The sequence below is a fragment of the Palaemon carinicauda genome, chromosome 1 (genome assembly GCF_036898095.1).
Source record: "Palaemon carinicauda isolate YSFRI2023 chromosome 1, ASM3689809v2, whole genome shotgun sequence".
Classification (NCBI taxonomy): Eukaryota; Metazoa; Arthropoda; class Malacostraca; order Decapoda; family Palaemonidae; genus Palaemon; species Palaemon carinicauda.
Genome location: NC_090725.1, coordinates 132,570,010 through 132,582,024, shown reverse-complemented (window position 1 = coordinate 132,582,024; position 12,015 = coordinate 132,570,010). Strand labels below are relative to the sequence as shown.

The 12,015-nt window shown below is 44.1% G+C and overlaps 1 protein-coding gene across 3 annotated transcripts in view; it reads right to left on the bottom strand.

Annotated features, from left to right (window-relative positions):
* Positions 1-320: 320 nt before the first annotated feature.
* Positions 321-12,015, bottom strand: part of mRRF2 (mitochondrial ribosome recycling factor 2) — a 464,036-nt gene continuing 452,341 nt past the window's right edge. For all 3 annotated transcript variants that reach the window (XM_068384901.1, XM_068384905.1, XM_068384907.1), the window contains exon 16: positions 321-509. In XM_068384901.1, coding sequence (XP_068241002.1) covers positions 348-509 — 162 coding nt within the window. In that variant the 3' untranslated portion in view covers positions 321-347. The remainder of the gene's footprint in view (positions 510-12,015) is intronic.

Sequence of the window (12,015 nt, the reverse complement as noted above, 5' to 3'; positions counted from 1 at the left end):
CATGTGTCGTATCAAGAAATACTTCCCCTGATATTATGCGATATCCTTAAAGTTATATTAAGGATACTCGCGCCAGGAGTTAGAATTCTGGAGACCTATGGTTAATTCTCTGGGAGTATCACTGTAGCTAAATATCCCTTAGAAAGCTGCCTAAAGAAACCTTCCATCAGGACGACATGGCCATATCACCAAAAATAGATTTTTCGCTTTGCTCAAAATCCGTTTTTTAATCAAAGGAAAAGTTGATGTAAACAATAACCTTGTTTCTGTTCATAAAAATAAAACTTTTAATGGATATTATGGATATTGAAAAGTAAGTCTAAACTGAAAATATTTTTATATACAGATTAAAATCCAGTCACTCTTTCAATTGCAACAGATTGGTCATGAGCACTCATCAGTTTATAACTTGAAAGTTCCATGCTGAAAACTGCTGTTCCAGATGTAATTGTTCGTAAAGCCGTAGAATATCCAACCAGTTCAGCTAATGGGCACTCAGCATTTATTACCTAGAAAGAAAGAAATCTTACATATATCTTGGATTCCCGGCTGAAATTTGTATGCATGGTGCTCTTTGATACATTATGAACCACCCTAAATTGGACTGTGCTTAATAGTAAAATTACTTATTTCACCAAGATATCCAATACACAATAAAAATAAAAATACTCTTGGTCTTCTTGTCGAAATTCAAATAATATTTTTATTGTTGCACTTCATACAAAATATACTTGTTCCTATATGAAAACAAACCATAATTTTTTAATAGGAGTATGACTTCAGCAAAGCTGAAATGGATGTTAAAAATTTAACTAGTGGTGGATGGCAGGTAAACCCTGTCCACCCACTAGTTAGCTAATATAACAAATTTGGAAGTAATTTGTATTTTTCCTAACTATTCAGACCTGATTCCTTTACACAAGAGAGTGATAACATCGAAGCTGGAATCCAGCAGTCAAATTTTTTAAAATGAGGTGTAGGTAGTTGGCTAGTTAATTACCTGAAGGGGTAGTCACTCCGATTGCAGCAGGGATTTTCTAAGGGGTTGGTGATGGTGCGAAAGTATGAGTAAAGGACTCAGGTTTGTATAGTTAGGAAAAATGCAAAATACTGTTAAATTCATATTTATTCTGGCACAAATACAAACCCTCGTCCTTTATATAAGAGACTTATCCTAAGGTGAGAGAAAGTTCCTATTTCAACTGGCTGGAAAACTAATCCCGGGATTCCAAAACTCGGACCTTGTAGGCAGCAACAGTTCAGGTTCCTAACACCTCAGGCACTAGTGGTGTGATTATACCAGCGGGTTCACGGTCCATGCAATAAAAGACACCGAGTTGAAAATTTTTGTCATAACTCTGAGGTATATGTATACTAATGGGTTTGCCTGGTTCCAACCAAGTCGCAGTAGTATCCAATGGATTTGCTTGGTTCACACCATATGGCATATGAAAAGTAATCTGTTTGCCTGTTTACTACATGCTTCCCCTCTTAAGCAGTGTGTGGAATGACACTTCTATGCCATGTCATAGAAAAGCTACTAGTGAGGTTGGGCTTGCGTTTAGACGAATAGATTGCACCAGATTGGGTTTCCAATGCTGTGCCCCAGTAGAGGGAAGATGACAGTGAAAGCAAAGGGCCAGTCAAGCCTCACTTCATTGCAGTCTAACATGTAACTTCCATCCTCAATCCACTGCTGTGTAGCTACTATAGGCCCTAATGTAATGCATCTAGGATCCTGTGGGTCAATTCATGAAAGTAATGGGCAGTTCGCAGTCCTGCCTAGGGTACTTGCACCACAGAGAGATTCTTACAAAATGACAGAGCCCTAGATACTCCCCTAGCTTCCCATTTTTACCTCAAGCTTCTCCTGGAGCAAGAGCTGAAGATGGCAAATGAGTACATTTACCGATTCCCTGCTGCCGGGAGAAGATTTTATAAGTCATCGACCTCTTCGCAACGAGCGACAACAAGAAACTACCTCGTTATGTAGCCCCTTACGAGCACCCTCAAGCAGAAGCGACAGATGCCATGTCTCTCGACTGGAACAGATGGAATCGAATCTATCTGTTGCCACCAACCAATCTCCTGCTGAAGGTCCTCAACAAGCTAAGATCCTTCAGAGGAACAGCGGCAGTAGTGGCCCCCAAATGGCCCAGAAGCAATTGGTTCCCTCTAGTTCTAGAATTGAAACTGAAGCTGTTTCCTCTGCCAAACCCAGTATTATCCCAACTGGTTCAGAAGTCGACTGTCTACGCTTCATCCTTGAGATCCAACAAGCTACATCTCATGATTTTCTCGCCCTAGCAGCCAAGAAAAGGTTTGGGATCTCAAAAGACAAGATCGACTTCATAGAAGAATACAAGTCAAGTTCAACTAGGAGACAATATGAATCGTCTTGGAAGAAGCGGGTTTCCTTTGTGAAAGCAAGGAAACCGACAGAAATATCAATAAATTATTGTCTCTCCTCCTTCATCCACCTACATGAACAAGGCCTTGCTTCCACCACAATAACTGTATGTAAGTCAGCTTTGACTAGACCTCTTCTTCACGCCTTAAGGGTGAAATCTTCAATAAGATATCGAAAGCATGTGCTAGACTCAAACCTGCAACCCCTCCAAAGCCAATATCATGGTCATTGGACAAAGTCTTGCACTACGCTTCGAATATGAACAATGAGGATTGCACCTTAAAAGATCTGACACAGAAAGTGATATTTTTGTTTGCTATAGCCTCAGGGGTTAGAGTTAGTGAAATAGTGGCCTTATCCAGGAATGAAGGCCATATTCAGTTCACAGAAATGGGAGAACTGAATCTCTTCCCTGATCCTACCTTTCTTGCCAAAACGAGTTGCCCACCAAAAGGTGGGGTCCTTGGAGAATCTGCTCTCTGAAGGAAGATGTCTCTCTATGCCCAGTAGAGTGTCTTAAGGTCTATCTTCGACGAACTTCAAACTTCAAGGAGGGACAGCTCTTCCGAGGCAAAACTTCAGGATCAAATTTATCCGTAAAACAACTGAGGGCGAAACTCACCTACTTTACTCGCAGAGCGGATCCTGACAGTACACCTGCAGGTCACGATCCAAGAAAAGTTGCTTCTTCGTTGAACTTCTTTCAACACATGGACTTTGAAAGGCTCCGCTCATATACGAGGTGGAAATCATCCAGAGTCTTCTATAAACATTATGCGAAGCAAGTGCACGAGATAAAAACTTTGTGGTGGTGGCAGGTAGTGTCATAAAACCTGTTGTTGTCTAGTGCTGCGATGAACAGTGGACTGTTTTGGGACTCAACAGTGTTTCGGGTGAATAGGTGTTAGCACCCTCGTGTAATACCTTCTAGTGAAAATCACTATGGTGATTAATGGACTGTTCTATATAGGTGCAGAATCTAACCAATAACACCAGTGCCGTGTGAACATTTGTACACAGTGTTGAAGCATATCTAACATCTAAGTGAAACTAAACAAATTAACTTCACATTATTGAGTGGCATTCTAACAAATTAATTGATACATGTATATTCTTCCCTTACAGGTTAAAAACATATATATATAACCATGATGTTCATATATGCAGGCTAGATTCCTTCTCAGGATACATTATTATTATTTTGTTTTGCTTTTGAAAAGAAAAAAGAAAAGTGTATCTGCGTCTTTTTATCTTCTGTAATAAAATAAAAGATTCCAGAGTTTTTCTATTTTCCTTAAATAGATATCTTGATAGTAATGATTTCCAAAGCACAACCACATAATCTTAAAAGAAGTTTCCCTTGTGTCTCTATGGAAATACAAACTTTGAATCCTTATAGTCAAAGTCGACAATTTTCCTGCAGGGGGCAGGAAGCCCTAAGTTAGTTCCAAACTTAGTGGATATGACAAATAACGGAAATGTCATATATAAAGGTCTAGCAGACCATATAAGGAACTCATTCAAAGTAAAGGCACTTATACAAACCCACAGATATAGTACTTTCAAGTTAATTCTCTGTAAGCTTCCATCAGGACGACATGGCCGAGCCCAAAAAACGGATTTCTGGGCTCCGACCCGTGTCGCCCAGTGAAATGCTCCTATAGCACCATTTCTAAGGCATATAACTGCTATATATTACCAGAGAAAAAATTGCATGGGAATGCCAGGTTGAACCCAGCTCGCTCACCTGTATAAGGTGTCGATATAATACTGGGGCACGATAAATCACAACCAGAGGCCTCGCACCATTTAGATGTCTCCTGTCAAAATCCCCGAACAGCGAGGCGCCGTTCAACCTCGTACTACTACTAACCAACCCACGCCAGTAACCCCACTCCTAAAATAGCACGCAGTTTGTTAACAATATTTTGTGTTGTGTGTGAATTTCGCTGGTTTTTCTCTGGATTTACCTCAAGATGTCCGACTCCACTGTCACTACATCTAAGTTAAATACCAGAGCTATGAGTTTTGAGATTTTGGAGGGGGCCTTGTCCATTTTTGTTTATATTATTCAGTTTTTTATTCACGACCTTGCTGGGTCTCCCTTGGGACAGGTTCCTTCCTCTCCCTCTCTCGTTCGTTCCAACGATTTTCAATTAGTCCTCCATACTGATTGTTTCTCGTTGTGAACTTTATGGATCTCCACGGTTCACACACCGTATCAATTTTATATTATCCTGTTTTATGATAACAGTTATTTCATATTCATGTGCGTATATTGGAGGTTGGCATGCCTGATTGCCATCAGCATTCTTTTCCACATATCATATCTTAGCTTATTTACGTTCGCACGCCACGGACTCGCTTACTGTTTTAACGTCATTCGTATGATTGCATTAGTTCGAGGGGCTTTCATGAGTCAGTTATTACAATTTAGTTTTCTTTTTGTTAGCACTTCACTGACCCTGTGTTCTGTTGGTAGCCCTACCTACTCCTAGCGCCGTCAGGCTTGTTCTTTCCTGTCTCTTGTTCGCGCCCTCGTTTGTTTTACGATTGATTTATAGCTAATTTTATTATTATTATTATCATCCAGCATGCCTTCCTCTCTTATTTACCATGTGTTATGTTTTTTATAGTGTTTTAATCTTTCCACGTGATCATATCACTCGTGGGTCTGGCAGGTTGGTATACCTGATATCGTCTCGGAGCCAACCTACTCCTAGCCTCCTCCCGCCGATATCTTTTAAGCGTCTATGTACTCCTCCCGGGGGCATCCGCTTTGCACGGGCGGTTCCCGTTGTTCTGTGAGGCATTCTATTATTATTCATTAACGTACATTACGTTTCCCCCTACTCTTGCCGGTCGTAGTCGATTCTTTGCGTCGCTCGTTTGGCCGACGATCGGCGGGGAGTTTCGACTCGTTCCGTGGTACCTTATTATGTTATTTAATATTAAGTTGTGTACGGGCTTCTCCCTCTTGGTCCCGCACGTCACGGACTCTTTTAAGACCCCCCCCCCCTCTGTCACGCACCTCACGGACCTCATATAGATATATATAAGGGATTTTGACGAAGGAAAAATCTATTTCTGGGCGAGAGACCTGTGCCGCCCAGTGAAATGCTCCTTAAGCACCATTTCAAAGGAATATAACTGCTAATATTACCAGAGAAAAAATGTAAAGGAATGCTAGGTTGAACTAGCTCGCTCACCTAATGGTGTCGGTATAGACTGGGGCGAAATACCAGAGGTCTCGTACCATTTAGACTTCTCCTCTTCGAAATCCCCCAATAGTGAGGTGCCGTTCAACCTCCCCTGCCTCGCAGACCAGTACTACTAACTCAACCCACGCTTGCCCATCACTCCTTTCAAGCACCTGTTTCATATAAGTCCAAGTATTTTATTCTCGTGTGTTTCATTGGATTTATCATCAACTTTCTCTCGATGGCCGATTCCCAAGATACCCCATCGAAGTTAAGTACCTTATCCATGAGTTTTTAACGAGATTGGGCAGTGTAATCTTTGTTTTTATTATTGAGAAGTGTTTATATATGAGCGGCGTCCCCGTTCTTTCTTTCGCCTCTGCCCTTTGTCTCGTTAGTTCGTCCGTCTTTTATATTCGTTCGATCCTTTAGGAGTTTTTTCCTTATATTCATTTAGTACACCGACTTTATGCTTTCATATAGCATTTATTTTATGTTATCCTATGATATCGGTGTTAGCGTTTCATCAGGAGTAGGTTATGTTGGTATGCCTGCATTCGTGCATGTTGGTGGATAGCGTCACCATTGAGATTGTTTCGCTAGTTCTAGGAGCTTTAATTTCGACCATCTCACTTATTATTAGTAAAACCTTTTGTTTTATTACGCTCCACCTAGTTTTACGTTTGGTTCGAGTGGGACTCTCGCGTATTTTGTTGTTTTTACTGTTCGATCTACCGCTTCAGTAACTAGGTTGGTACCCCTGCTTTCCATCTCCTGATGGCGTCATGCTCCTCCCTTTTTACTCGCCCGAGTCCCTCTCTCGCCATATTTTTTCTGCATGCCTAACCTTACTTACGTGATTTCGTTTTTAATTCATTAATTATTTTTTATGTATTTGTGCATTGATATTATATTTATTGCTTACTCCGTTATGATCATATTTTTGGGATTTTCATGTCATGATTGAGGGGATCTCCAGTTGGTAGCACTGTCTACCACTGCGCACTGGCGATTTCCCGGTACCATTACCCCCCCCCAACAAGTTGGGGAGGCTATTCCATCCCCCCCCCCTTCAGTGTACACCCTTCCTCTCACTCGATGGTTGTTGGTTATGATTTACGGGTCAAGTATGCTTGTACCTCAGTCTTCCATCAACGTTCCGACATATTGAGGACTGAGTATACCAACGGGGTATGACTTAGTCTCATTCATTCATACCGGGCAGTTTCGTCTCCCCCCTCCCGTCGCCATCGGTCGGGGAGGGGGAAGGCCGGGACCACCGGGGACTATCACACGTGATTAGTCGGTATAACTGCACCTTGGTGTAACCTTGCTTTTAGCTACGGTTGTTAGAATGAGCACTTATATTAGGAGTGTCCTCACCTACGGTACCTCCTGCTATTATCGTCCGTATAGGACTTATTATATCCCATATCATTATATTATATTCTACATATGTTTAAAGACTTCCATTACGGGATCCCCGGGAGTAGCTTTTATTCATTACCATTCGGTCGAGTTTTTTAGTTGAGCCCCAGAGCCAACGTTATTCATTATTACTTGGATTCCCTTTATATTTTAGTCACGTTTATCTATTATATACGATCCTAGTTCTCGACCTTGCCTTCCATGATATGATCACGACTACAGTTTGACTTAATTTAATTCATTTATTTAATTTAATTTAATAATTTTATAATCAAGTAAAGCTGTTATTTGATTTTTTAAACACCGGGGTCCCCTGGGGGTCCCCTAATTTGCCTTCATTCAATTATTAAGGTATTACATATGAATAATTTTTATCATTTATTTGATATATGACTTATAATCCCCAGACCCCCCAGGGTCCCCTATTTGCCTTCATTCATATGTTAGGCACTTATATGAATAGTTTTATCATGGGTTGATATATATATATATATATATATATATATATATATATATATATATATATATATATATATATATATATATATATATATATATATATATATATATATATATATATATATATATATATATATATATATATATATATATATATATATATATATATATATATAGAGTTACAGCATTCAGGCCCCGTGCCCTTCTTTTGCTTTCATTCAGGATAATTATAGCTATGTATATTCAACTTTAATACCATGATAGTAACTTTTATAATATTTAAGCACTGGGACCTTCGGCCCCTAATTGCTTTCCTTTAAGATACTCATGTATCTTTTATCTTACAGACTGTCCGCTGTGCGATGACGGCATGTGTCGCTGTTCTCCACCAACCCTGCGGCCATAATGTGTGTCGTTCGCACGCTCACTGCTCTCTTCAAATGGATGACCTAGCTGTTTGGCATTCGGACAACTGTCCTGTCTGCTACAAATTGGCTTCCACTCTAACATCTGAATCGGTGAGTGCAGTTACTCTATTACAGAATTGTGGGGAGTCACATTTTAATGTCCTCTTTTATTGTTTTGTACTGTAAGGCCACAGTCCTATGGACTTCCTGCATGCCTTATATGTGCCTACGAAGTCCTTGGGCTTCTTAGTTTTTTCTTTGGCACTTTTATCACTCACTAATAGTCTGTTCTCTTTCAGAGCACCCAGCTTGAAATGGAAACAGCCCGAGCCACCCTCAAGATCTGGGTTGGCGGGTTGGCCCGCAACGTGAAGGCCAGACAGCCGTATATCCTTTCTGAGGAATGGTGTTCCCTCCTCTACCCCAATGCTAAAACATCAGCTGCGGTCCCCATAGCGCTAGCGGACCCGATCATCGAGAGCATTGCATCTCTTCTTTTGGCCCCGGACCAAGGGGAGACGGGCGCCACCCTAACTGAGGACGTCGCTACCCTCGACCTTGATGTGGAACCCATGGCTCTGGATGATCCCGACGCAGGTAGGGACGTAGGTGAGTCAGGTGGTTCCCGGGCTGGGATTCCTCTCCCTAGCCCGGCTTTCTCTTCTACTTCCGACCAATCTTCTTTTCACGGTTTTCCTGAGGCAACCGGGACTGATCTCAGCTCCCGACCCGTTCCACCCAAAGTGAAGGCTCCTCACAAGCCTTTATATAGAACCCACAAATCTTCCCAAGACCACAACCCTTCGAGATCGTCACCCTCGGAGGCTAAATCCTCCTCCACCAGAGTTTCTCAAGACCCAATTGCTGTGCCCTCAACCTCTCAAGAGGTAGTCTCTGTTCCGGCACCTGTTCCCCCCCAGGCGGGATCATTTAACATGGGGGAATTTTCTGACAAACTGTTTGCTCGTTTTGAGTCGATGCTATCGTCTCATACGAAGCAATCACACAAGAGGATAGCTTCTGTGGAGAGCCTAGTCCAAGGCCTCATGAGTTCGGGGCTACCACCTCCTCAACAGCAGTACCCCATTCCAAACACCTCCAAGCTTCCTCCTTTCAATAAGAATAACCCTTGGAGGTTAGCATTGCATGCCCCCTTTTCGGAGGGTATGCTGTCAATCGAGGGTTTCGGTACACGGCCTCTTACTGACTACGAATTCTACCCGCCGCGTCTTGAATTCCCCTTCCCCGGCTACGCTCGCCTCACAGAAGAAGCTCTGATCCGTTTAGATAAGATTCCAAAGGAAACTGTCATTTTTCCTAAGGAACAGGCACAGTGTGTCTTGGTTCGCCTGTTCCATGAGTGGCAATGTTTGAACACCATGATTACGGCCCACAAGAGTTCATACACTATGTTTGTGGCCGACGACCAAACCCCTACACCATGTGCGACCAAGATTCTGGAGTCGGTCTTCCAGGCTATCAAAGATGAGAAGCCTTTACCACAACTCAGGGAGACCGACTTAACCTCCCTCCTCTTTCCGGGGGACAATGAATGTTGGCGGAATGCCCCAGCTACCTTTTCCGTAGGTAAGTTGAGCCCAAACTGTGCCTCGACGCAGTTCAGCGAACGGCTTCCCAAACTCCCAGAGTCTCTTCTTAAATTAGAATTTGATTCTAGGTGCAGATTCAGCAGATCTCTCAATTCGGTCACCCTTTCCGAGTTGGCCGTTGCCACTTACAACAAGGAGGACCTCCTTAAGGCCCTCACTAAGTCGTTACTGCAAAACTTCATGGCTGACGCCTATGATTTTGCAAGCGCCAGGACCCGTTATCGACGACACGTCCTCTCTGAAGCCACCATTAGGCACGAGCCTAATAAGCTCATCAAAGCTCCGGTCTGGGGCCCGGATCTTTTCCCGGAGGATTTGGTTAACTCGGTCCTTAGCGAGGCAGCTAGGGCCAACCAAAGCCTCAAAGTTAGGTGGGGCCTCGTCCCAAAGAGTAGATATGAGCCTACTGGTACCCCAATCCGAGGTAGGAAGAGACTGAGGCCTTTCCACTCTTCCCAATTCAGGGTTCAAACGGCTCCCCAAGGCCCCCAGCCTTCTACATCAAAGGGCCAGCAGCAAGAGCCATACGTCCTGGTCCCTCAGTCTCAAATCGCCTCCACGTCCTTCTCCCCGGCCTTTAACCCCATTTATGAGGCTCAGACCTCCTTCCGTGGCTACCAGCGTCACAGAGGTGCCAGGGGTGCCTTTCGCGCCCGAGGTAGCGGAAGGGGTTACCACCGGGGCAAGTCTTCCCGTGGAAGCAGAGGAGGCAAATCATCCTCCACCCAATTAGACAACGCAGGTAGGAGGGAGACTGTACCTTTTTCGAGACCGTTGGAAGTTCAGCGATTGGGCTTCCAGCATTATCTCCAAAGGATTAGGGTGGAGCTGGATACAGGGACCTCCTCCACCGAACAGCTTTTACCAATTGCCAACAGAAGAACTATGTTCCTTCACGACAGATCTGCTACAAAAGAATGCGATCCAAAGCATACGTCGCTTAAGATTTCAAGGGCGCTTGTTCAGCGTGCCAAAGAAAGGGTAATCCTTGACCTGTCTCGTTTAAATTCCTTCATTCGTTGCGACAAATTCCGTATGCTTACCGTCTCGCAGGTGCGGACCTTACTTCCTCGTGGGGCCGTCACCACCTCCATCGATCTTACCGATGCCTACTATCACGTTCCAATAGCAAGGCATTTTCATCCTTTTCTGGGCTTCAAGCTAGGCAAACAAGCCTACGCATTCAAAGTGATGCCGTTCGGGCTCAACGTGGCACCCAGAATCTTCACCAAACTAGCAGAGACAGTCATTCAAGAGCTTCGCACTCAGGGAATACAGGTAGTGGCCTATCTAGATGATAGGCTAATCTGGTCAGACAATGCCCAGAATTGCCGCGTAGCAACGAACAAAGTCCTCACCTTCCTTCGTCAACTGGGATTCCAAGTCAACTTTGGAAAATCCCGCCTGGTCCCGGAGACCAAGTTTCAATGGCTGGGTCTACAATGGGACCTATGCTCCCATACGCTGTGCCTCCCCAAAGCCAAAAGGAAGGAGATTGCGAGGAAGACGAGGCAATTTCTCAGGGAGAAGTTGACCTCCAGAAGGAACCAAGAGAGGATCCTAGGTTCCTGGCAGTTCGCCTCCGTGACAGACATCGTCCTACGGTCCAAACTCAAGGACATAAACAGAGTGTGGAGATCCAGAACAACCGCAAAACGCCGCGACAGACGTTCCCGCCTTCCCCCACTCCTGAAGAAAAGTCTACAGCCTTGGACGAAGGTCAAGAATCTCTCCAAGTCGGTTCCCTTACAACATCCGGTCCCGGGACTCGTCGTCCATACAGACGCCTCCTTAACAGGGTGGGGAGGTTACTCCGGACACAAGAAAGTCCAAGGGTTATGGTCATCAGTCTTACGACACATGCACATCAACGTCCTCGAGGCCATGGCAGTCTTCCTCACTTTAAAACGTCTCAATCCAGCCAGGAATCTCCATATCAGACTGGTTCTCGACAGTGCAGTTATAGTTCACTGCCTCAAAAGAGGAGGCTCCAGATCAGCCCAAATAAACCACGTCATGTTGCAGATTTTCTCCATGGTGGCAATGCACAAGTGGCACCTGTCAGCAGTCCATCTAGCAGGAGTCCGGAATGTGGTAGCGGACTCCCTTTCTCGGACGACTCCGCTAGAGTCGGAATGGTCACTAGACCATCGATCCTTCCAGTGGATACTATCTCAGGTCCCGGGTCTCCAGGTGGATCTGTTTGCGACGGAATTCAATCGCAAACTATATTGTTACGTAGCCCCCAACCTGGACCCTCAGGCTTATGCCACGGACTCTATGATTCTAGATTGGAATACCTGGAAGACGATTTATCTGTTTCCTCCGGTGAATCTCCTGCTGAAAGTTCTGCACAAACTCAGATCCTTCAAAGGTCGACTGGCTCTCGTAGCCCCCAACTGGCCCAAGAGCAATTGGTTCCCCTTGTTTCTAGTGCTAGGTCTCAGCCCCCGGCGGATTCCCAATCCGGTGCTCACACAGACAGTACAAACTCGCAATGT